The sequence below is a fragment of the Seriola aureovittata genome, chromosome 2, assembly GCF_021018895.1.
Source record: "Seriola aureovittata isolate HTS-2021-v1 ecotype China chromosome 2, ASM2101889v1, whole genome shotgun sequence".
In the NCBI taxonomy this organism is placed as follows: domain Eukaryota; kingdom Metazoa; phylum Chordata; class Actinopteri; order Carangiformes; family Carangidae; genus Seriola; species Seriola aureovittata.
Window position 1 is genome coordinate 7137151 of NC_079365.1, and position 23825 is coordinate 7160975.

The window sequence follows — 23825 nt, forward strand, 5'->3', positions numbered from 1 at the left end:
CGACTGAAAGGGAGCTATCCCTTTTGTTTAGAACATCTAAGCATGACTGATGTTTATGGCTGCACAACAAGCTGCTGAAAATCTACTACACTGAGGGCACCAGAGAAGCTTCGTCTCAAACACTCAGGTCATGATGGACCACAGGTCTTCTCAGGATGTCTCAGATGTAGAAAGTCCATCAGACCTATTCGATAAACATAATGAAAAGGGAGTTTATTTGCACCCAGTTTATTTGCAACAGTTTACAACAGTTTATTTGCACCCTGCCTTCAAAAAGACAAAGACAAGGAAATAAACTATCTGTTTCATTTATTTAAACTTGTTTTAATTCAAAGACTAAATAACAATAGTTTTAAAAAGAATTATCAACATATCCCAGACATTTAAAAATCTGCAGTTACTTGAGGAAACCAAGATAACAAAAATAAATCTGATATATGTTAAGAATGCATAACCTTTCACATTATTAATAGTCGATGGGGAATTGAATTACTACACAATTTCAACAAAATTCAGCAAAAAACTTGAAATTCAATATGAGCTACCATCATACTACTCAAGACCAGAAATGGAGAGACACGCAATGACTTTGGTCCACAACAAATGATATAATTTTGGAAACTATATTTAAGCAAATTTCAGATGTTGTAACTGCCGGTCAAAACCAGTATATGTCTTGCTAAGTGCAAAAGCAGCTTCCACCACCAAAATATTATGACGACTGTGACCTTTTTCTCAAGTTTCTGCTTACAATTAGTCTAAGACAGATTTATTAATTTTTAAATGTTTCTTGTAAATGCAGTGCCTTAAAAAAAAAATATATATATATATATTTTTGTTTATTTTCAAAACATAGGGTGAGATTGGACACAATTAGGCTTTTGACAAGTTAAATCTGAAAAATACTCTGATATCAATTCAATCTACATGATTACAAATACTGTATATAACACAAACTACAAAAAAGCTTAAGTATTAACCCCTATTAAGTCAGCACTATGTGGAGGTACTTATTATTCTTTGCAAAGAAGGTTATGTCAGGTTATGTGGGGAGCAGTAAAAGTTTGAAAGAAGTGATGTCTGGGCTTCAGGAGCCCATCAGACCACAGAACCGTCATTGACTTAGGTTCAGTCTTCTAGATGTCTTCTGGCGACCACCACCTCAGATGTCCTGAGTGTTTTTTAACAGTGGCTTTCTCTTTGCCTCTTAACTGCAACTGTTGAAGCAACAGTTGTTGTCTGAACACAGTCTCAGCCATGGAGCCATGTGGGTTATCATGGCTGACCTTTATGCCTCACGGGATATTGAGTGCACTGAAAACGCTCTTGTAGCCTTCTCAATTGGTACTTTTCAGTATCTTTGTTGTAGATATGTTAAATCATATTGTGTGACCTTTGGAACCAAATGATGAAAAACTTCACAGGTGGTTCACAGGAGGGGGTGGATGTGTTTATATACACACTGTAATCTGTCCAATTAAATCAGAGTATAGTATACAAGGCATATTTCAGCATCTCCATTTTGTCTGAATATACTTATAGAATCAATAATTTAGGTTTAAACATTAAGGTAGTACCAGGAGTGCCCAGAAAAGAAAATCACCAAAATGTTTAAAGTAAAGCGAATACTGATAAAGCAAGTGCAAGTCATGTATTGATCATATAATTTACTATAAAATGGAAAATGCGGGCAAGATGCAAAAATAACTTATTTTGTCCAAAAAAAACTTGAGTCTGCTTTTTGATTTAATTAAATATGGTTCACAGTACATGGGTAGCAAGACAACATTGTGATGGCCAGTGTTGCTGGTGAAAAGATAAGGTGGGTTAATTACTTCGAATTTCTGGTCTATTTTTGAGCTGAAAGAAAAAATTTGGGGTTTAACTACCACTCAATTAATTATCATGGGAGGGGGGTGAGGAATATACTGTATATTCCTGGCTCACACAGGGTTTTCAGCTCTACATACCATCACTCAGCCCAAGCTCTGACATAACCAACCAACAACGGTAGAACCACTCCTGGTTTGTAATGTCACAGCTCCTGGAATGCCTTTGGTGATTCTTCGATTCATCAAATCTTACTATTAGAGTCCAGAGGTAAAGCTGCAGAATGTCATATATATTACTTCCTAAAACAAAAACTGACGGAAAAAAACCTATAACGGAACCAAAAGAAATAAAATGGCACGAAGTTGCACCAGAGAATCTATGGTTTCCAACGTGGTCAGAGATTTCCGTCTGTCTGTGCTGGAGTTAAAGTCCTTGCAGCGCTCTGCAGTTAATACAGATGCTCACATTCTTCTTAACCAAGAAGTCACATGTTGACGCCCGCTCCAGTATGATTGGGTCTCTGTTAAGTAATGGCTCTTTGGGGGGCAGACCCTGGCACACGACGTATTTCTCCAGGCCCAAAAGCAGATTGACCACCTCAGTTACCGAGGTTAAATGTTGTGGGTAGTTGTCGTAAAGTGAGTGGGTGGGGAGCAGCGGCTGCTTTTGGACGGTGACCTGATAGCAGAAGCCTGGGTCGATCAGCACCATGGTGTCGGTCATGCTGGACTGCTTCGAACACTGGATGAGCTGCAGCTGCGGGCCCTCCACCATTATGGCATACCATAGGATTGGCAATACAGAGGAGCGCAAAGAATGTAGTAATTTCATTAGCTGGTTTTCTACATCGGCACCACTTCCTGCTGGGTTATCAGCCAAACTGAAGATCTGTGTGATCTGTAGACAAGAACAGTATGAAAACAAGTACACAAAATGTTTTTACATTCCTTGTTGTTATCCACAGAACTGATAAGAAAACTCTCAGAAGGATTCTTACCATGGGCAACTCCTCTTCCTCTTCCTCCTCTTCCTCTTCTTCTTCTTCTTCCTCTTCTTCTTCAACATGCTTTTGACCATCTCTGCTTGCGTGCAATCTCTCTGCATCCCATCTGCTTAGCTGCTCCTGGATCGATGAGGGTGAAATCATGAGCTAAACCTTTAATCTACAACTCCTGTCAGTCAAATGTAGAATTTAAAATGATTTGTGATAGATCATGAACCTTCCATGAAATCTTGGAATAAATATAAACCTCTAATAACAACCCAGCCTTTTACACTAGGATGTACCCGCACCTCCACTGAGTGGAATACATGCAAGCTGTACACCTGTGCAGCTGTAGTGAGCCGATGTTCGTTTGATGTCTTGCATGAAAAAATATTGTTTATGTGGATAATGTACACTTAACTAAACAGAAATATATATACAACTCTGTTATTTTTACTTTGATTTTTGAAATTAAAGATCTTAAACTTTTTCTAAACACACTAAAGGCTTCGTTCTTTCTCTCATATTGTCTTTGTAAATGTGTATAAATCTGTTAGTGAGCATTTCTCCTTTGCCATAATTGATCATCCCCATGACAGGTGTGGCATATCAAGATGCTGATTACACAGCATGATTACTGCACAGGTGTGCCTTGGGCTGGTCATAATAAAAGGCCACTTTAAAATGTGCAGTTTTATTTTGAAAAAAGATATTTATTAGGCACTGAACTATGAATTTCACATGGCTTGGGCTACAGATGTGCATTTGTTTGGGAGGAGGGTTGTGGATCAGAAAACAAGTTAACATATGCTGTAACCACCATTTGCCTCATGCAGTGCAACACATCTCCTTTGCACAGAGTTGATCACTTTGTTGATTGTGGCCCCGTAAGATTTTGGACAGCTCCTCTTCAATGGCTCCGTCAAGTTGCTGGATATTGGCAGGAATTGGAACATGCTGTTGTACACGCAGATCCAGAAAATCCCAAATATGCTCAATGGATGACATGTCTGGTGACTACGTAGGCCATGCAAGAACTGCAATGTTTTAAACTCCCAGGAATTGTGCACATCACCCTACAACATGAGGCAATGGCGGCAGATGAATGGCATGACAATGGGTCTCAGGGTCTTGTCACAGTATATATTGCATTTATATTTTTGCTCATATAGACAATAGGTTGCAGGCATGGCAAATGAAGAGCAGAGAAGATCAAGATGATTTACAGAGATTTGCTGGCTGCTGAGCAGAAAGTAAGTTGGAGTCTCATCAGCCTGAAGTGGGTTCAAGACTGGATTTTTTAGGATTTAGCATGGGATTTTTTTTTTTTTTTTTGCTCAATTTAAAATCACCAAACCAAGTGACTTTATATTTCTGTTTCATGAGCATTCAAGACGTTGTATTTGATGCAAATGCTAGAGACTAGCAGAATTTTTTTCACCATCAGTATTTGTAGTAAAACAAATATTTTCTACTGTTTAAAATCCACAGCCTTTACTTGCACACAATACTAAATAACAAACATTGGAGTTTTGTATTTGCAAGAAGCAGTGGAGCATGTGACAAGAACCACTTAACCTCTTCTAATATATGATATGATATGATATGTGAAAGGAAAAACCAAAATCAAGTGTCTGAGTGAGATGTTGGGCCACCACGTGTCGCCAGAATAGTTTCATTCTCGTTAGCATTGATTCTCTAAGTCTCTGAACTTGGTGATTGTGACTGCCATAGCATATGATTCACATCATTTTCATACTCATCAAACCATTCAGTGACACCTCGTGCCCTGTGGATGGAGGCATTGTCATCCTGGAAGAGACCACTCCCATCAGGATGGAAATGTTTCATCATAGGATGAAGGTGATCACTCAGAAAAGCTTTGTATTAATTTGCAGTGACCCTTCGCTCTGAGGGGACAGGTGGACCCAAACCATCCCAGCAAAATGCCTCCCAACACCATAACAGAGACCAGATCCCCTCACTGTAGTGGTCAACCATTGAGGCCCGTACCGTTCTCCTGGTGTACACCACACATGCTCTCGCCAACTTGTGAAGAATGCGATGAAGGATGACTCATCTGACCATATCACTTTTTCCCACATCTCTGTAGACCATTGTCTCTGGTTTTTACACCACTGAACTCTCATGTGCCTTCATCTCTGTGCTGAGGGGTTTATGCACTGAAACACTATAATATCCCTCTCTATGACTGTTCTTGCTGACACAGTCTGATCACGTCTTGATGTTCTCAGTCTCCTGAGGAAGAGCTGCTCCTCTGTTTTTCCTCACATATCAAACTAATGCACGAGCATCATGCTGATCAAATGTGCTGTCGACCACAATTTCTGACCCTGTTTACTGATGTCTTCTCATAAATCTAAATGCAGATGTCACTTCAGTCACTGTTCCTGTTGAAACACCAGCCAGCTGAGCATCTTTGTGACTGAAGCTGCTGCCATCTGTGCCCCAACAATGAACCCTCTTTCAAAGTCACTTTTCCTCTTCATACAAAATCACAGTCAACTGAGGCTGCTCAGCAATTTTATTCCTGCTACATGTAAATTGCTTAATTGTACCATGCAGTGTATTCGCCGCTCATTTATTCATGTTTTTACTATAATGTGACACCCATCTGTTCATGATACTATCAGACAGTGCAGAACATCTTTTTATTTTTAGATTACAGTTTACTGGGAAAAAAGAAAGATCTGATCAAAAAATGATCATATTACATCTGCCCTAGTTCCTACTATTAGTTTATACTGGTGAGTCTCAAAAAACACGGTGACTGACTGCTCCAGTGTTGGTAATGTGTCTTGGAGCATCAGATATTTTCATGCGATCAAGTGAAAGGCAAAACAAGTGACCACAAGAACAAACTGAAGGACGGCCAAGAAGAGAGTGACAAGTAGAAAGAGCAAACAACTTGGCAGCGATATGCCTCCATTACAAGGATTAGGGATCGACCGATTATCGGCCGGGCCGATTATCGCCGCCGATATTCAGCATTTTGACGCATATCGGCATCGGCCTTTTTTAAAATTCGACAGCCGATAAGAGATCAATTTAAAACTGGGTTATTTTGGCTCTGATGCAGCCGCGTCTCTCTGTCTGCTGTCACTACTCTGTTGCCAGCATTGTCCCACCCACAGCACCATCTGATTGGTTACAAGCAGAGCCACGGTAACAGCCAATCAGCAGTGTAAGCGGTGCATGAACAGTCCTTACACACACGGTGGAGAAGGTCCGGAGAGCAAATACTTGTTTTGAAGGTAAGTTAAGGCAGCAGAGTTTCCCGAAATTGTAATAAAAATCCCAGTCCTCTACAACTCACAACTACTAGTAAGATTACTGTGAGCCCATTAACGTTATATAAACATAAGCGGCAGCTCTGCTCGCTCGCAGTCCCTCCAGACGTGCCTGTTAATCACTTGAAACAAGGTTGCTGATAATATCGATATGTCCGGTTTTATTGCAGGGAAGCCCGTCGAGGTGAAGGCTGGTTAGCTTTTAGCGTAACGTTAACCCATCGGTCCGCGGCTCTAGATGCTCAGCAGACTGTAGCAATGGGGAGAATGTCTGTTATGGTAGAGAATAGTGTGTGTTTGTGTGGAAGTCACATGAGAAACTCTACAACTCACGACTACTAACGTTACTGTGAGGCCCAATACGTTGGCGGCAGCTGTCTGTTCCTACGATAAACACTGATTATTAAAGTGAAGATGCTTTAGGCTATTTAGTGTTTAATCCCTTGAAACAAGGTTACTGATAACATTGATACTGAAATAGTTATAAAAGTAAGAAGTGTGTGTGAGAAAGAGAGACACAGAGAGAGAGAGAGATTGCAGGGAAGCACGTTGAGGGGATGGCTAGTGAATAGTGTGTGTGTGTGTGTGTGTGTGTGTGTGTGTGTGTGTGTGTGTTTGTGTAAGCCACATGAGAAGCTGCAGAAACTGACAGCAAGTACCGTCTGTCTGAGAGAAAACTGTAGGGCAATAATGGCTGTTTAACTACCAAGTACTTTACCTTTTTCTGTGTTGATTGAGAGATCCAAGCAGCAGAAAATGACATATTGTTAGATGAAGTGTGTCCTGAAGCTGTATTTGATAGTTTCTTGTAGAGAGGAGCAGGATATTGCTGTTCAAGACTTAAGACATAATGTAACTGCATCATAAAGCCTACATGAACTGCATTCTTCAAACTGCAAACTTCAGGGAACTATTTATTTATTTATTTATTTAAATTTTCAGTTAACTTTATAAGAGATGCTGCTGACCCTGGGAACTCCTTGCACTTTTTGTTTTTGTTTGAACTTAAAACAAAGATAAGTGAAAGATTAACATTTCAGTTATATTGAAATTTTGGAAAACTTTATTTACTGTGGAAAACTTTAGTGAGCTATTTATTTGTTTAAGTTTTCATTTAACTTTATAAGACATGCTGCTGAGCCTGGGAGCTCCCTGCATTTTTTGTTAGAATTTTAAAACAAAGATATCTATTGTCTAAGAAAAAAAAAACTTTAACATGTTGCAAATCTGAAAAGCTGTTAAATAAACATATGATTAAAGGCATTTGAACAAAGTTAAGTGGAATTTTTCCATTATTCAAAATTTTCACGCCAATATTTTCCCTTTTATTGCAAATAAATATCGGCTCCAAATATCGGTTATCGGCCTCCTTGACTACTAATAATCGGTATCGGTATCGGCCCTGAAAAAACCATATCGGTCGATCTCTAACAAGGATATCAAATTAACTTTTGTGAGTGGCCTGGTGCCAACTGGTAAAGACGCATGCCATATAACTGCAACATCCCCATGGGCCATTGTCACATGTCATACCCCTCTCTTTCTCACTTCATGTTTCCTGCCTGTATCTGTACTGTCAAACTGTCCAATAAAGACAAAAATGTCCTAACAATTTTACTTGTGTGCCATCACATGCCACTCCAACATGAGGCAAGACAACAGAAATCTACACAAGCACACCTGACACAAAAAGATTAATCAACCCTGAATGGAAGAGTTAGAGATGCAGATGGCATGACCAAACAGTTTTAAAAAACTGGTCAAACAGGGTTTGGATCCAGGCCTGGAATCACTGAGCAGAGCCAGAGCCACAGGCCAAAGAACAGCATGACAACAGAAATATACGGAAATGGACAACGGGCCAGAAGCATTTGTGAGGGGAAGTGTAAACAGACGGCCATGATGGCTCATGATCAGTCAGGTCTACAGCCAGCCAGAAAGTGCAAATATCTACATCAGAGCTGTGGGACATCACAAGACACACTACTACCAATTACAAATATAACGCATTTTTTTTCTTCCTAATGCAGAGAAAAAGATGCATTATTACCAAAACAAGAGAAGAGGAAGAATGTAAACTTACTAGCTGACAGTTGTTATGGTTGCCGATGTGAGGGACTCTGTCAGGCAGTCCATTCCTCTGTCCGAAATTTGAATAATTCAACTGCCGATAGACAAAATGAAGTTGACATTCTGTTTGGTTTGGAGATTAGCTTTAGCTGCCAAAAATGTGCAGATAAGAATCTATCTTCAAACCTGCATAGATGATTGGTGGGTTCTCACATTCACTTCATTGTGTTTGCTACCACTGGCTGGCTCTGAGCTCCAACTCATCTACAACAGCAAAACATGAGAAAATGAACCTTTTATCAAATGTTTTGTCTGCAGGAGGACTCAAATTTCTTCAAAAAACATTCACTTCAAGATTTAATCAACAAAGGCTTTGTGCACTCACTGCTTGTAAGTTACAGTCATCATCTTCATTGTCGGTAAAGTCCAAGCCAACATGCGGTGCTTTGTTTTTCTTTAAACCTGATTTGCGACTGTATGTGTAGTGAGGTCGAGGCCTGCCCGGCAGCACTGGGCCATCTGGCCCATATTCTCCTTGTCCCATCTGAGAGGGTAGTAAGTGTCTCTGTCAAATGCAGGCACAGAAGCATTTAAATCCAACGCTGTTGCATCATTACTAAAAGAAACAACTAATTCATAAAAGAAATTGGTGTGGTCTCACCATTGCCTGTCTCTGACACTGCCGCAGACGACACTTCTGCCTCTTTTTGTTGCTGCCTCCGAACTTGGGTTTGTCTATACAGAAATCACACGTTCCACAGTCTTTCCTGCAGAGACAGGCTTTACATTCTCCGCAGGAGCGACGCTTCCGCTTTTTATGCCACTGTAAACAAGAATCATTAGAGAACTTAGCACAGATATAAAAAGTATTATGAAACAAATGAGCCATAATTGCATAATTTTGTCAACTAAATAGCAAGAGAAAGGAAAATTTGATGCCGATAACAGCTGACATGAAAGATATTCTTTTGACAAACCACACCACCATGGAGAAACTGACAAACTAAAATAATCCCTGAGTTCACATAATAATCCTAATATTATGAGACAGCACTGAGACACCAGTGGATGGAAACATTCATTCTTTTTTTTTTTTCCTTTTGCAGATTTCCGGTAAAATTTGCACAACAACTGGATGGAAACTTGGCCAGTGCACCACACACACCCATTCTTAAAACCTATTCATCTGTTAATTCTGTCAAAACCCAAAGACCCAGCCTTGGAAAAATCAGTTTGCCACTGTTGTGAATGGTCAATGTAAGTTATTCCTCCAAAACTAAAACTGTATATTTAGCCAAGTCTGTGAATGTTCTGATCACTGGTTCCCACCATGAAAAGTGTTGGATTCACAGAAATTGACATGAATTCAGCCTGGCCACAGTTATGTTCCTTTTGAAGGAAAAAACTTTCCCCAGTCACTATTCAAAGAGGGTCAGGGGGCCATTGTTGCAAAACTATGGTTTATTCTGTATCGCTTAAGATAATCATGTCTTCCTGTTTGTGGGAAGGTGGATTTAAAAAAAAAAAAAAAACACTTACATCATCGTCATCATCAGTTGACATATCATCCTCATCATCAACGTCCACATTGACTGAGAAGTTCTCTGTGTCGCTGTTTTTGAGACTCGGGAGCTGCATCCAAAAAACATTATCAGTGAGAGTGAAGGGAAAAGTTACAGCAATAATACTGAGCACTACACATTACAAAAGGTTACCTGTGAGTCTGCAACTTCACTCTGTAAAATAAAACAGGTGTTAAGAATTGAAATGAATTAAATGAATCTTTCAGTGTCAAAGTTGCAGTGCATGATTACACTGTTAACACTGGAATCACAACACAGTATATTTAAACTTTTTTGAGTATTTAATGATAATAATAACAATAATAATAATAATAATAATAATAATAATAATATAATAATAATATAATAATAACAACAATATAATTAAACAATTAAAAATAAGAACTGAAGACTGACCCAGACTGTAAATCTATGAATAAATAAAATACTCCTGACCAACAGTAGATGTATTTGACAGATTTGTGCTTCTATAAATAGAGTTACATTATAATCAAATTACATGTTAACTTAACCAAACAGTGGAAACTTGGCTTTAAATTTGGCACAGAAAAAAAAGGTTGTTGTGACATGATAAACAGGGAATTTACCCCGACCCTCCAGCGAACACAGTAAACATGCACAGCTGAATGAAGTACACAAGCTTTTCTTACCTGAAAACTCATGCATGAGTCATCATAGGTTTCAGGAATGTCAGTGTAAGGCCTCTGTGGCAGGAAGCCTCCACTTCCAGGGCCCTGATGTGACAAACAGAAACAAAAGGCATGAATGTAAAAGTAACATTAATAATAACCACAAAACTAAATAACTATTGTGTACCTGGCAGCTTACCTTGCGAATAGGACATACACATCTGCGCTTGCGGCATATGCGTTTCCGGGACTCGGGGCTCTGCAGGCCATGCTTGCAGTTGGCACACTGGCCACAATTCATTGTGTTGTGGCATCCCACACACTGCCCACAAGGTATCCACTAAAGTTGACATGAACAAGAATAAAAAGATTTTGTTTATATTTTCATTTGAAAACATCGATCAGCAGCATAATTCTGGAAAAAACATACAGTAAACTTGTCGTCTTAATATGAATTTTCGTTTTGTCCTGCACCTTTTTTCTCTGAAAAAAACCTTTCACAGCCGAAAGTGATTAAAATGTTCAGTCGTTGTCCTTTTATACACAACACATTCACACACTGTTGGAATTCTGAATCCATGGTTTTATTACTCTATTATTACTTTCCAGTGGGCCATGTGCTGAAGTTTTGGCTTGTTGAAGTGGCTAAAATGTAGCTGTTCATGTAAACATCCAGTTCACAGACAATGCTTTACCTTTCTGAAACGAATCATCGGATGCTCTTTTGTCTTTGAGGCTGCTGGAATTCAAAATAAACAAAACAGCATATGATGAGTACAACTGTAAAAGGTGTGTCTTTTATTTCTGACACTAGTTTGGCATTACAATCATTATATAGTATAATGCATGCACTGACATACCCCAACAGGAAGGACAACAGGGCCTCTTCCTTTGTTTGTCATACCATGTGCCTGTGAAGGAAATACCACATCTGGCACAGACTCTGCAGGGAAATATGATCAAATAAACCCTTATGGTTAATTGGAGGTGCTCAAGTGTCAAGTTAGTTACATCACTAGTTTTAATGACATGGTTAAATAAATGAAATATGAACTGAAGTAATGGACTCACAGAGTGCTGTCCTCTGACCCAATTTCTCCATTAATGGAGGGGAGCGGGAGCGGTTTGGATGATGAGGGAGGGGGAAGTTTAATTTTATCTTCCACTGGCGGATCCTCATCATGAGTGACTTGGTTTGGTGTTCCCACTGTACTGTGCGAGGAGAAGCCTGTCTGGTTGGGGTTGACGTTTTTCGGCCCCAGGCTGGGGGTGAGCCTGTGGTGAGAGTCTGGCGTGTCGGCACCCTCTCCTCTTTCTACAAAGCTGGACTCTGAGGAAGAACGCTCCCGGATCTTTCTCTAATGGATGAGAAAGTGAGGAAAACTTACTGCCAGGCACACACATTTTAAAAGTTTTAAGTGATAAAAGAGGCCAATACCTTTGCTCTGTTTCGAATTCTTATGGGTGGTGCTTCGCCATCGTAGAACTTTCCTGACTTGTATTCAAAGGTTGTCAAGTCAAGAAGTCCCTCCAGCACAGAGGCCAGCTCTACTCTGCTTCTCACTCGATCACCTTGTGGACTGTGGAGGACAAAAACATTTACAACTACAGAGAGCTTGACGACAACCTTATTTATCAGGGCTGCAACTAGTACGGATGTTATGAAAACTGATACTTCAGTACCAAGTTGATGCCAGTATTCTGAAAATGTGACGGTACTTGTTTTTCTAGAGTACTGTAAGTACTGAAGGTACTGTAGATGTCGTAGGTACTGGATGTTTCTTCTCGGACTGATGAGGGCAGTATAATAACCCTACCAGCGTCCTAGTCTGACATCAAACTGGAAGAAGAGGGCAGGCACAGTAAACAATAACAACAACACATGGAATGACAGCAGGTACAGGAAACAACACGACCTCTGTTGTTTTATGTTTTTTGCTGCGCTTAAGAATCATGGAATTTCACTGGTATCCATACCAACTACCAAATGTCTGGTACTGTAATATGCCCAGAGAGTAACCAACAACGTTATTGTTGTTTTATCTTTTGATTTTTATTGATTGATTGACAGCCTATAAAATGTAAAAAACACAAGCAAACACAAGTTCCCACATCGATTCACCATGTAAAAGAGGAAAAGAGCAGGAAATTCTTCATCGATCATGTATTAAAATTATCCATTTATGAATTGACATAAATTTGAGCAGTTAATTTATTGATTTGTTTTTGTCATATTGCCCAGCCCTGACACACAAGGTTATCTGACTGCTACAAGCTTACTAAAGGTATAAATAGCAAATAGTAAAAGCAGTGTCAGAAAGTACTTAAAATCAGCTTAATCTCAACACTAACACCAACATTGTTGAGCATCAGGTAAATAAACACTTACTGGCTACATTATTTGGTACAATCTATCACAATCCAATACAGCAGTTCTGCCACAGATTCTATCTTTACAAAGTGTATAATATTCGGTTTTTGTTGACATTGTCAGAAATGTGAAGTGTTTCTGTTTCTTTATCTTCTCTATTTATATACATGAGAGGAGCAGAATATTAGAATCGCCTCTCAGTATAATACAGTCCAGTACAGCACCACCACACCTATGACCTCAATGCTAAAACATATCATTTTAATTAAAGCCTCATCAAAAACTGAATGTTATTGGCATCATAAAAGTTGACTTTATGGCAGAACAGCTCTATCGGATTGTAATAAACTGTACAGGTGTAAATAATAAAATGGACACTGTTTATGATAAAACATTTTATGCTCTCTGTACAGTGAGATTTTTTCTTTATACAATAAGGCAGTATTTACCTTAGGTAATATACATCCTTCTGGCCAATACTGCTCCCTGAGCGCCGAACAACTTCTTTGCGTTTCCAACCCTCTCCAAGTGTTGGCCACTCTTCCCATCCCTCGTCAGGATGTGATCGCTTACGGCGGGGAATATTAAGCCTGGATTTAAAAGATTACATGGGAATAATAGATGTTAGAAATCTTTATACCACATGGGAAAAACAGACTGCACAAGAAGCCATCCAAGAAAATGTTATGTTGCTTATATGTAAGCTATATTGCATTGTGTGTTTATTTGCTTTCAACAGTTGGAGGCAAAGTTGCCAAGAGGTTTGAGATGAGCTGATTGTTTCGACGGAAAATGAAACAAATAGCAAGAGCCCTCAAAAAAATGGCAGGTTATAGATAACTTTTCTTTGGCAGTCACTGAATAGACTTACTTTACGAAAGTTAATGTAATAAAACAATGTATTCACATGTGATATATATCATGTTCACCGTAGACTCTAACGTGGTAAAGGCAATAACCACTGGGTCTTGTGCTTGCACATGGTCATAAAAACATCATCAACCATATCTAATAAAAACATAATGGTGCTGATTATCAGATTACAGTATTATAGCAATATTATTACATGACCACAGATTGAGGGAAAACATTATTCAACCTACTGATAGATCTTTTTGAAGGCCTTCTCGCTGCCTGCCACGCTCTCACTCCTTTCACTTTCTCCTGCCAAGCTTTCTTCTTCTCCATCATTCCTACCAACGCTATTGGCATCATCATCCTCCTCAAGGGGCTCGAACCAGTCAACAGGAGGCTCACCACCAGTGGCCTTCGCCTCCTCTTTTTCCTCCTCCTTCACCTCCTCCTTCACCTCCTCCTTTGCTACTTCCTTTGCTTCCTCCTTTGCTTCCCCATCTTCCTCCTCCTTTGCCCCTCCTAGGGTTTCCTCTACAGGATTTGAGCTGGGGTTATGCTTAGTATGAGGACTGTCTGAGGGTGCCATGGGCTCCTGTGTTGGTGCTGCCTCAGAGGGGTTTTCCTCTTTGCTGCTCTGCTTCTCCGTGCAGTGTCCCACATCTTTCTCCACAGGCTCTTTGCCAGGGAATGGGCTGTCAAGTGGTTCCTCGTTCATTGATGCACCAGTTCAGGGTAAAAAGGGCCGACAGTGGTTTCCCGGAGACAAATAAGATATCCTCTACAGCAGATCTTGCATCCCATTTAAAGTGTTAAAAAGTCAGACCGTCCGTGGATGTTGCCAATGAAGCTTGGCCTTTGAGGTTTGGGCTGACGGATGAACCGGGCAGACGGGTGGATGACAGCTATTCAGGTTTTCATGACAGAACCTGAAAACAAGGGTGTTATTTAAGAACAGCACTTAAACACATTATATGTCCAGTGCAGAATGACAGTTCAGTTAGCTTAGCCCGATGTTGTATTACTGTAACGTTAGCTTTACAAACTACTGGTTACACACGATGACAATCACTTGAAAAACAAATGTTCAGTATTTACAACACAGACTAACTAAACAGACTGGGTGTAGTGTTACGTCAGCTTGTAAACGCTAGCTAGCTTCCATAAAAATATACCTACCTTTTGTCAAATGTTAATTAGCTAGCTTTAGAATGTAGCCAAGGTTAGCCGGCAAATGCAATGTTAGTGACACTAGCTAACCTCAACTGTCGTGAGTGCTGTTACTACTGTTAGTGCTCCGATTCTCTCATAGTCATTCAAATTATGTCTTAAAACGCATTTCATCACACACTACCAGCGCTGCAATATCAGAGCCACTTACACAAGGCAGCTGGAGAGGAAGCACTGAAAGGGAACACGAGAGTAGCGTTAGCTACTGCTAGCTACAGCGTCCCAATTCCATGGTTGCAGTGCCACTGTGCTAAAATGATTCCTCTAAGTTGAGAGCTGTGTATCGCTACCGCTTTACAAATGTTTGCGGTTAGGTGGGCCAACAAACACGCACACACACACACCTTAAAGGCAATGTTCCCCAGATGCTTGGTACTCTAGACACAACATGCACCACTTCACTTTACGAGGTAGAGCTAACTTAGCTAGCTACCAAGCAACATTGACGGAAACGGTGGAAGGACAAAAGAAGGCGAGACAGCAAAGAGAAAAATCCGCCAGGGCCATGGATGTAGGCTTTGAACCCACCTGACGAGAGGACCACAAGCAGCATCACAGAATGCAGATTGCCTTAAACATACACTTCCCATTGACAAATATTGCTTATAATACACACAACCTCGCCCCCCCATATCTGTCCGACCTCCTTCATGTTCCCACTCCCTCCCGCTCCCTCAGATCATCTTCCTCCACACACCTGTCTGTCCCCTCCGCCCGTCTCACCACCATGGGGAGTAGAGCATTCAGCTGCTCTGCTCCCCGTCTCTGGAACCTACTACCACCCCAACTCAGAAATATCGATTCATTCCCCCATTTCAAATCACAACTCAAAACACACCTGTTTAAAACTGCCTTTTCCATCTGATGCCAATTGCTCTGTCACTTTTGTTTTGTTTTTATTTTTATATTTAATTTTTATTGTTGTTAATTAATTAATTAATTCTTAATGTGTTTTAATCTCAATTTGTGTAACTGTGTACGGTGTCCTTGAGTGCCAAGAAAGGCGCCTTTAAATAAAATGTATTATTATTATTATTATTATTATTATTATTATTATTATTATATAGGTGAATGAAGACTTATAATGCAGCGGTAAGTTCAGGGAGCCACGATCATTTATTTTAAGAAAACCTGACTGTGCAACAATAAGCACTCTGAGATGTACTTAACTACCTTTTTATTTTCTTCTATTATAGATAATTACTGCACATCATCGTGAACAACAGTTAGGCCATTTTAGCTGACTTATAGCTAGCCTATATCAGCCAGCAATACGGTATTTTCATTATACAACTACTCAATTACACATTTTTAAATTTGATTCGTTGCTCGCTCATTTCAAGCAGTTCAACATAACATCGTTTCCTCATTTCAAATATTTTGGCTGGAGATAAAAATAAAGAACACTTGGCCAGTTTATTAACAGAGTATGGCGGCGAAGGGGGTGACTTATCTCATCCTATTTTCACCCTCTCCGATCCTCATCTTTCTCATTTAACTGTGCCGCGTTCACGCTCATTAGAAAGAAAAGAAATGTCAGTGTACCACCAGGATTGGGGTGTTTTCCCATGCTGGGAGAAAACCCCGAGGTTGTCTTGAAAGCGTTGTCTTCAGTGCCCCTACAGAAAACATAGTTTGTAAACCCCAGTTTTTAATACTGTAAAGTTTGTCCCCATGTGTAAACAGTATTGAGTGTTTGCACTTAAAGACATCAATGTTTGAATGAAAATCTGTAAACATTTTACAACGTTTTATTCATGCATTGTTTTAATTGCAGTTAAAACAGTCTAACTGGTCTTCGTGTAATATTGTATAAATAAAAATATTTAATATTATTAACCCAATGAACAAATTAGATAATATTAGGTGTCGCTTTTTATGCCTCAGTGCCGGTATTGCCGGATGATTTGCGCTGTCCGTCTGTCCCATGCTCTGAAATGCGTTATCTCGGGAATAGAGGAAATTTCTTCAAATCTTGCACAATGTTAATTTTGGTCTAATTAAGTCTTTTTTGCGTAGGAAGGTTGCTAGCAATGTGAAATGACCCGGAAGTATCTAAGTAGCTGCCATGATAAGAGCTGGTGGAATTCTCTAAATTTCTGAGGACAAGTGTTTTAGTGCTTCCCATCTTATCTCCATGGAAAACACTGGACCATACGTTACGAAAATAAAGGATATAATGCCGTCCCACAATTCCTTGCGGCAGCAACATTTAAATTGACGCACCATTGTAGTTTCTCCATGGCAGCCTCACGTAAATGTAGTGACAACAGAACGGTCCCCCCGAGCCATGGAGACAGGTGGTGTCCATGGCACTGACAGCACCTGTTTCATGCTGGTCACACGATCCAAAATGTTTGGGAATTTTTGCATGATTGTCTGAGCTCCAAATCTATAAATATTGATTTCTCCTTTTTCAAATCTGTCCAGTCAGGATTCATATTGAAGAGCCATACATATTGATATAATTCATTTTGGCTCCTTGCTCAATTCCTTATTTTTATTTATTTTAATGGTTGAACACTCTCTATTTGTAAATGACTTTCATGTTATATTTTTTCAACATTTCAGTCTTTTTTGTTTTGGATATTATTTTCAACAATATCTATTTTGTTGTTACTACCTATGAGTAATTGATGGTTAAATGTATCTATAAACTGAAACATATTTTCTTAGGTTTCATTCTGTTTTGGACAGGTAACCTGACTGGAATTGTAGACCTATGGTTTGCGACTGCACTTCTTACTCTTAGATGTTCTTGGCCACAACTTAAGAATTCATATGCTAATTATGACACAGTTTAACACAAATGTCTAATAGGAAAAAATAATGAAGTGATGACAGTTTATATCCAAATGGTCAACCGTTTCACATGATAATGTTCTGCAAAACCACTTCTTGCCATTATTCAATACTATAACTCTGGGGCAGAAGGGGAGATTTTTTACCATATTTCTTGTAACTTGAGCTGTTTTCAGTCGCAGTTTGGTTAAGTTTAGGCAACAGAACTACTTAGTTAGCTCTAGGTGACAAAACTACTTGGTTTGGTTTAGGAAGAGATCATGGTTTGGGTTAAAATAGACCCTTTCCCAAATTTTACCACTTTAACACTTTCTGGCAGAAAGCCTTGAAGGCACACGTCTCCCATTTGCATAACTTGACTTGTAAGAGGAGGCTTTGTGTTTTTGTACAACATACACGTTTTGGTACAGGGAAAGCTACATCTCAAGTGTAATATTAACAGCATATCAGTATATGTTGTAGTCTAAGCTGCAACATCCATATGTATATTTCAGTTTACAGAAAGCATAAATTCTTGGTTTAGTTTCAGGTGATAGTCATAGTAAGCAAGTCATCCTGTGCACATAATATGTTCAATGACCAACAGAATTGATAGACTGAATAAAGTGTACATCGATAAGACACACCTCAAATTTAAGGTGTTTATTCAGGGAGTTCATACCAAAAACAGCAGTTTCCAATCTGCAGTAGATCCTCTATTAGTGAGAAAAAAAAATATATCCATTTAACCACTCAGTTAATTATCATACAAAGATTTTAAAATAATTATCTAGTTAGAAAACCAGTTTTCATTAAATGGTAGTTATTGTTCTATAAGTTTAAATCCTTATCACTCAAATCTTACGTTATGTACAGTGATCCACAGATGCAGACTGGGTCGACTACCTATCCTTGTTGCTACGGAGATCAGTTGTCAAGGGGTCATGCTGAATAGTCTGATGCAACATCAGCGCGAGCAGACCAGCTCTGTTGGTCATAGCAGTCCTGACATTACGCTCCTGTTCAAATAGCTCGTCCAACTTGTACCACTGCAGGGAACACAAGTACAATGTTTTAAGTTATTTAGCACCAGAAAATCAGATGATCATCACTTCACTCATTGTGGCTCCGAAGAGGCATTTGAAATTGAATATATCTACAAAATTTCAAATAAATAACTGAAGGTTCCCTTTAAACCAAAGCAGCAGTTGTGAAATTGGACTTACCACTCTGACCCGCTCCAAGTCCACCTCAGCTCTCCTAAGCTTTTCCCAGTTGTAATGTCTGTTGCATTTTCTTTTGGAGACTCTGCAATATTCCCCTGTCAGCTCAAACACATTCTTCACCAGAGGACACCCACACACCTCGTCTACTGGGACCTGGACACCAGAAGAGAGAAAAACGACGTGAATATTTCAAGTTTTAGACGAAGTTGGCAGTTTATAGTGAGTCATGGAAATTATCCTTGAAGTTTATAAAATGACTTAAGTGTGCTCACTGACCTTGGGATCTCTGGAATGTTCTGGACACAAAACCTGAAGCCTTTTACAATATGTTTTGCTTTGGGGATTGTACACATCACAGAAGAGTCTAGTCGCTCTGTGGAAAAAAGAAATTGTTAGTAAAGAAAGTGAAACTAGGGAAAATTGCTGTACACTTTGAGAGCATTTTATTTTTCTTACCCTTCTATTCTTGTAGGATACATGGAACCAAAGGAGGTCTGACTCTCATACTGTGAAGATAATCATTGGGGAAAGAAATGTTGATATGTTGCTTATATCTGATGCTTAGAAGCTGAAACACAAATTAAAGAAATAATCACCTTTGCGTAACATCTCTCCATGTGTCTCAGTGCCACTTTTGGATTGATGGGATGACTACAAGACACACAGAAAATCTGCAGATCTGTGTCCTCACTATCACCTTCATTCACCTGCAAACAGGAGAGAAAGCATTTTATTAAAAAGGTGTTACCTCTGTTCTGCTGCAGCTTCAAACAAAGAATGCATGAGATTACAGTTTTAAAACTGGCGCTCACTTTGACTAGACCTACAGGGAACTCTTATGAAAAAAGCTGTTTCAACAGACTTGTGTAACTGAATGAACAAGCATGCCGGCTGCTGCCAGCTCACCTCCTCATCCTGCTGGACGGCCTGCTGCTTGGCCTTAGCGATGATGCCTTCCAGTTCGTGGAAGCGTCGCTCCATCTCGGTGAGGCGCAGCCGGGCATTCTGCTGCTCGCGGCGTATACGCTCCAGCTGCTTCTTCCCGTGCTCCTCAGCGATGCAGGGACTCTGCTGCCACTGCTGGATACGCTGGGGGAGGATCTCATAGATCCGACTATGGATCAAAAAGCACACAGATTAATTCATTAGAGCACCAAAAAATTCAACATGATGAGGATTTGGCTTTGATTGTAATTGAGTTAGGTGGGAGGAAAAGCTTCAGCAACACTACCCATGAGACACTACAAGAACGATAATGATGAAAAAGACAAAGAAGCAGAAGCAGAAGAATAACTACTGATAAATGACAGTAAAAAACATAATCAAATTATCCTTCTGATTCCAGTTCACAAGTTCCCAACAAAACCAGAGTCTAATACTGACCAATCAGACAATAACAGTAATCACTGCACCATTTTACCAGCATTTAAACCTTCTAAAACACTGGGTGGAGCAGTAGTACTGTCCTTTGAATACAAACAGGTGATATTAGTAAAAACAAAAAGTTTTTGACCGTGCCCTTAAAACGAGATTGAGCACCAAATTAAATAAATCTCTATCAAAATGCATTAGAGATATTGACTGTTTGTTCTAAGCAAGTGTCCAGAATCCAGTATCTTTCCTAATGCATTACAAGTGAAAGTGCAAATTCTTACTTGGCAGCCAACTTCATGCCACATTCCTCCGAGCAGTATTTGGAGTTTGGCCTTGCAGCCTCCACACAGCTTGGTCCCAGACACTGACGCTGCCCTTTGTTATCCCGCAATTCCCCCTTCTCATTGTGTCTGCTTTTGTCTTTGTGCTTCTGCTTCTGTTTGTGGCGACGGGACTCCTTCTGGATAGATTAAAGAAATCACCAGATGTTACTAGATGTGTTACTATCATTTAGCTTGTTAACATCTGGCAGCACTTGAGGAAGCGGTCTTACTTTCTTGTCAAACTTCTTCTCTCGTCTCTTGACGTGCTTCACCTTCACTGCTTTCTTACGCATGACAGGACTGAATGGCGGCTCATCGTCGTCATCAGTAGCCCATCCCTGAGTGACAGGAGAGCAGAGAGTCACTCAACACACAGTTCCTGATAAATGTTTTAGTTGCTGGGATTATTAGAAACTAGCAGCTTTATATGTAACACTATCACGTCAGATGTTCTGCTACCATGTTGTCCTCAAGTCCTGCTGCCTTGTACTGCTGGTATAAATCTGCTTCGCTGTCATAGTCGTCAGAGTACCGTCTCCGTCTGTGGTAGGAATTGTCCCTCCTTTCACGCAAAGAGAACTCTTCATCCTTCACACGCAGCATTTTCTGTGCAAAACAAAAAGCAACAGGGTGAACAAATACATCAGAGATCAGGGAGCGGCTTCAACAACAGGAAAAAGACAGATCTTGAGACATTCTGATTTAAAAACGACTTTATGTTTCTGAACCGGTACTTAACAAGGTATCATACAAATGATGCATTATTAGCACACGCAAAATCTAATTTATAAACAAGACAGATTAAGTCACTTACTCTGGCTCGAACCTCACATTGCCTAAACCTGCACTTCTGTCTGATTTTGTTGGGTCCTCCAAACTTCTTCATGTCCTTGCAGAAGTCACACTGGGCACAGTCCTCAGTCCGTCTGCAGGGCTCACATTCCCCACACATTCGGACTGAACGCTTCACCTGAGAAAAATCAAAGAATGGACAATAACAGTCATTGAACTGTCAAGAAATTTCTTGATCATTTTCCATTAAGGCCTTGCTTCACTGACCTGCATCTGATAAAAAAGAATTGCAGAGGAAGGAATACAGTCAAACTGATTCCAATAAGAACAACAAAACTTACATTACATTATTTCATAAAAAGTCTAATTTGAAAATTTTAAGTGACCCCCCCCCACCCCAAAGTAGCTTCTTCAACACCTGGCTTGTACTTAGAAATGTCTATAAACCAGGTGTATTTGTAGTAACATTGATCACTGTTTTTATTTATATGCAAGAATCATTTGCTTTTTTTCTTGAGAAAACTTGAGGTTGTCCATTATTAGGTATTTCAAGAAAATCAAACCGATTTATGTATATTTGTTTTTATACAAGCAAATGTATCAATACTAATGCTAATCGTAATGCATGTTATTGTTCATGTACGTGAGGAGATTACACTCTAAATTTGGAAGACCTAGTTATCTAATTGTACTGATGCTCTATGGATAATGCTGCAAAATCAAACATTAGGTGAGAAATACAACTTACTTTCGATCCACGCCTCCTTTCACTCTTATAGTCAGGGGTACTCGGGGTGCTGTACTGTTTTTCTGCTCTGTCAGTCTCAGATTCCTTGTCTCGGTTTTTCTTTGATCTGTACTTTATTTCCAATGTGGGGTTATGATCTGGTAACAGGGAGAATAAAGCATCGTCATTTTTTTTTTTTTACCTGGTTTGTGATATATTTTAAAGGAAAGCATGGCCCTCTGCTGCGATAAAAGAAGAATTTTTCATCACCTCTGCATCTCATGCAGTACCATTCCCGGATTGCCTTTGCCATCTTCTCAGTGATGTTGATGCAATGGCCATGGAACCACTCATTGCAGTTATCACAACCACTGTCAATGGGTGAAGCAAAAGTACAAAATAAGGTATGATCTTTGCTCTGTCCACACAAAGTACTGGACTGACTGAAACAACAGCAGTGGTGTTGGGAACATACATCATGAAGCAGTTGATGTCTGGTTTACGACAGATACAGTAAAGCGGTGCGTTTTCTCCCTCCATACTGCTGGTCTCAGGCCCTGGTATAGGGTCTATGTCAGACATTTCACTGTCCTGAAAAGCAGAATACACATCACAAACCACATTACGACTGACAGAGTTTTACTCACTTTTACAAAATGATAACTAAGCTAAGCCAAGTTGAGCTGGAGGGCATTTAACTTAAGGACAGTAGAGGACCTTATGTGTGTATGCATGCTGTGCTTTTCAGCTAGCCACTTGTCACTGCACTGTGCAGAGTAGCTCTGCTGTTAGGCAGACTACTGCTCGATAACTGGGGAGAGCTCCTGCATTGCTCACACAATACCCTGAAACAGAGCATATTATTTTTTGGAAAATGTCATCATGTTTATTGCACCATACAGGCTAAGACTTCTGTCGTGCCTAAAGATTTTAAGTAAGCCAGCAGCAATTGATTTTAAAACTAACGTCAGCTATCGTTATTAACTTACACCACGGTATTCCATCATGCACTGCTACAGTGCCTGTTATTTAACGTTAGCTGCATCATTAGTTTGAAAAGCCTGGAAAGAGAATTAAATGTGTTGAAATTTAGAGGGTGCTGAAAATAAGAGGAGCAGGTCAACACCCATAATAAAATGCAGTCTCTGAATAATATCGGCTGCTTTGTTTACACACAAATCTAACGTCACTGTACGTTGCTAAAGTTAGCTACAACAGTAATTAGTCAGTTAGCATCCGCTAAATTAACATTTACAGGCAATATTTGTCAACTAGCTTACGCTGCTGTACTTAAACACACAAAGCTGTAAACTCAAATCTATGTTCATAATATTAAGGTTTAAAAAGGACGGATATTTTAACGCTTTAACTAAAGTTGGTTCACAACACAGTGTAAGCCGTGTGTTGGCCGTGTAAGCTATTAGTCGGTCAAACCAAATTAGCTAACTTCCCTAAATCGTAGGTTTGATAGAAATAAATGGAAATAAACGTATTTTCCAAATACTTACCATTGTGTGAGATTTTACAGTCTTTGGTCGCTCTATAAATAAAGCAAAAAGGCAACAAATATAACGCAAAACAATGAAACTATTAGCTCGACAGCTAACGTTATGCTAAGGTTTACACCTAACACGGATATGATATCGCCCACAATCGGCTGAACTCGTTACAACTCGTAAACATACCATCGGCCATTGGTCAGTGTTCTTCTTCTCTGGTGTCAAATAAGCATCAGATG

At 39.7% G+C, this 23825-nt stretch overlaps 2 protein-coding genes across 10 annotated transcripts; both read right to left on the reverse strand.

Moving 5' to 3' along the window:
- Positions 1 to 212: 212 nt before the first annotated feature.
- On the reverse strand, positions 213 to 18185 carry mbd1b (methyl-CpG binding domain protein 1b). 8 transcript variants are annotated; one of them, XR_008829367.1, is made up of 18 exons: positions 15393 to 18185; positions 13886 to 14563; positions 13232 to 13372; positions 11850 to 11991; positions 11483 to 11769; positions 11272 to 11354; positions 11107 to 11150; positions 10611 to 10751; positions 10433 to 10516; positions 9915 to 9935; positions 9739 to 9831; positions 8861 to 9022; positions 8585 to 8764; positions 8386 to 8463; positions 8213 to 8293; positions 3639 to 3894; positions 2831 to 2956; positions 2591 to 2730 (listed from the first exon to the last, which is right to left on the reverse strand). XR_008829367.1 is itself a non-coding variant. In XM_056393534.1 (17 exons), exons 2-17 carry the CDS (start codon positions 14350 to 14352, stop codon positions 2257 to 2259), a joined length of 2601 nt encoding a protein of 866 aa, XP_056249509.1. In that variant the 5' UTR covers positions 14353 to 14563; positions 15393 to 18185; the 3' UTR covers positions 213 to 2256. The 8 variants fall into 8 exon arrangements, 7 of the variants coding, with proteins under 7 accessions (XP_056249509.1, XP_056249519.1, XP_056249472.1 ...); XM_056393534.1 differs by lacking the exon at positions 3639 to 3894 and having other exon boundaries at positions 213 to 2730; positions 11107 to 11147; XM_056393544.1 differs by lacking the exon at positions 3639 to 3894 and having other exon boundaries at positions 213 to 2730; positions 8585 to 8743.
- Positions 18186 to 18293: 108 nt separating this feature from the next.
- Positions 18294 to 23749, reverse strand: cxxc1b (CXXC finger protein 1b). Of its 2 annotated transcripts, XM_056393605.1 has the most exons (15): positions 23596 to 23749; positions 22563 to 22678; positions 22358 to 22458; positions 22109 to 22245; positions 21383 to 21538; positions 21028 to 21174; positions 20799 to 20906; positions 20527 to 20705; positions 19778 to 19985; positions 19468 to 19578; positions 19328 to 19377; positions 19148 to 19244; positions 18872 to 19024; positions 18511 to 18694; positions 18294 to 18361 (listed from the first exon to the last, which is right to left on the reverse strand). In XM_056393605.1, exons 1-14 carry the CDS (start codon positions 23596 to 23598, stop codon positions 18548 to 18550), a joined length of 1713 nt encoding a protein of 570 aa, XP_056249580.1. In that variant the 5' UTR covers positions 23599 to 23749; the 3' UTR covers positions 18294 to 18361; positions 18511 to 18547. The 2 variants fall into 2 exon arrangements, with proteins under 2 accessions (XP_056249580.1, XP_056249573.1); XM_056393598.1 differs by having other exon boundaries at positions 18294 to 18694.
- Between the last annotated feature and the right edge of the window lie 76 nt (positions 23750 to 23825).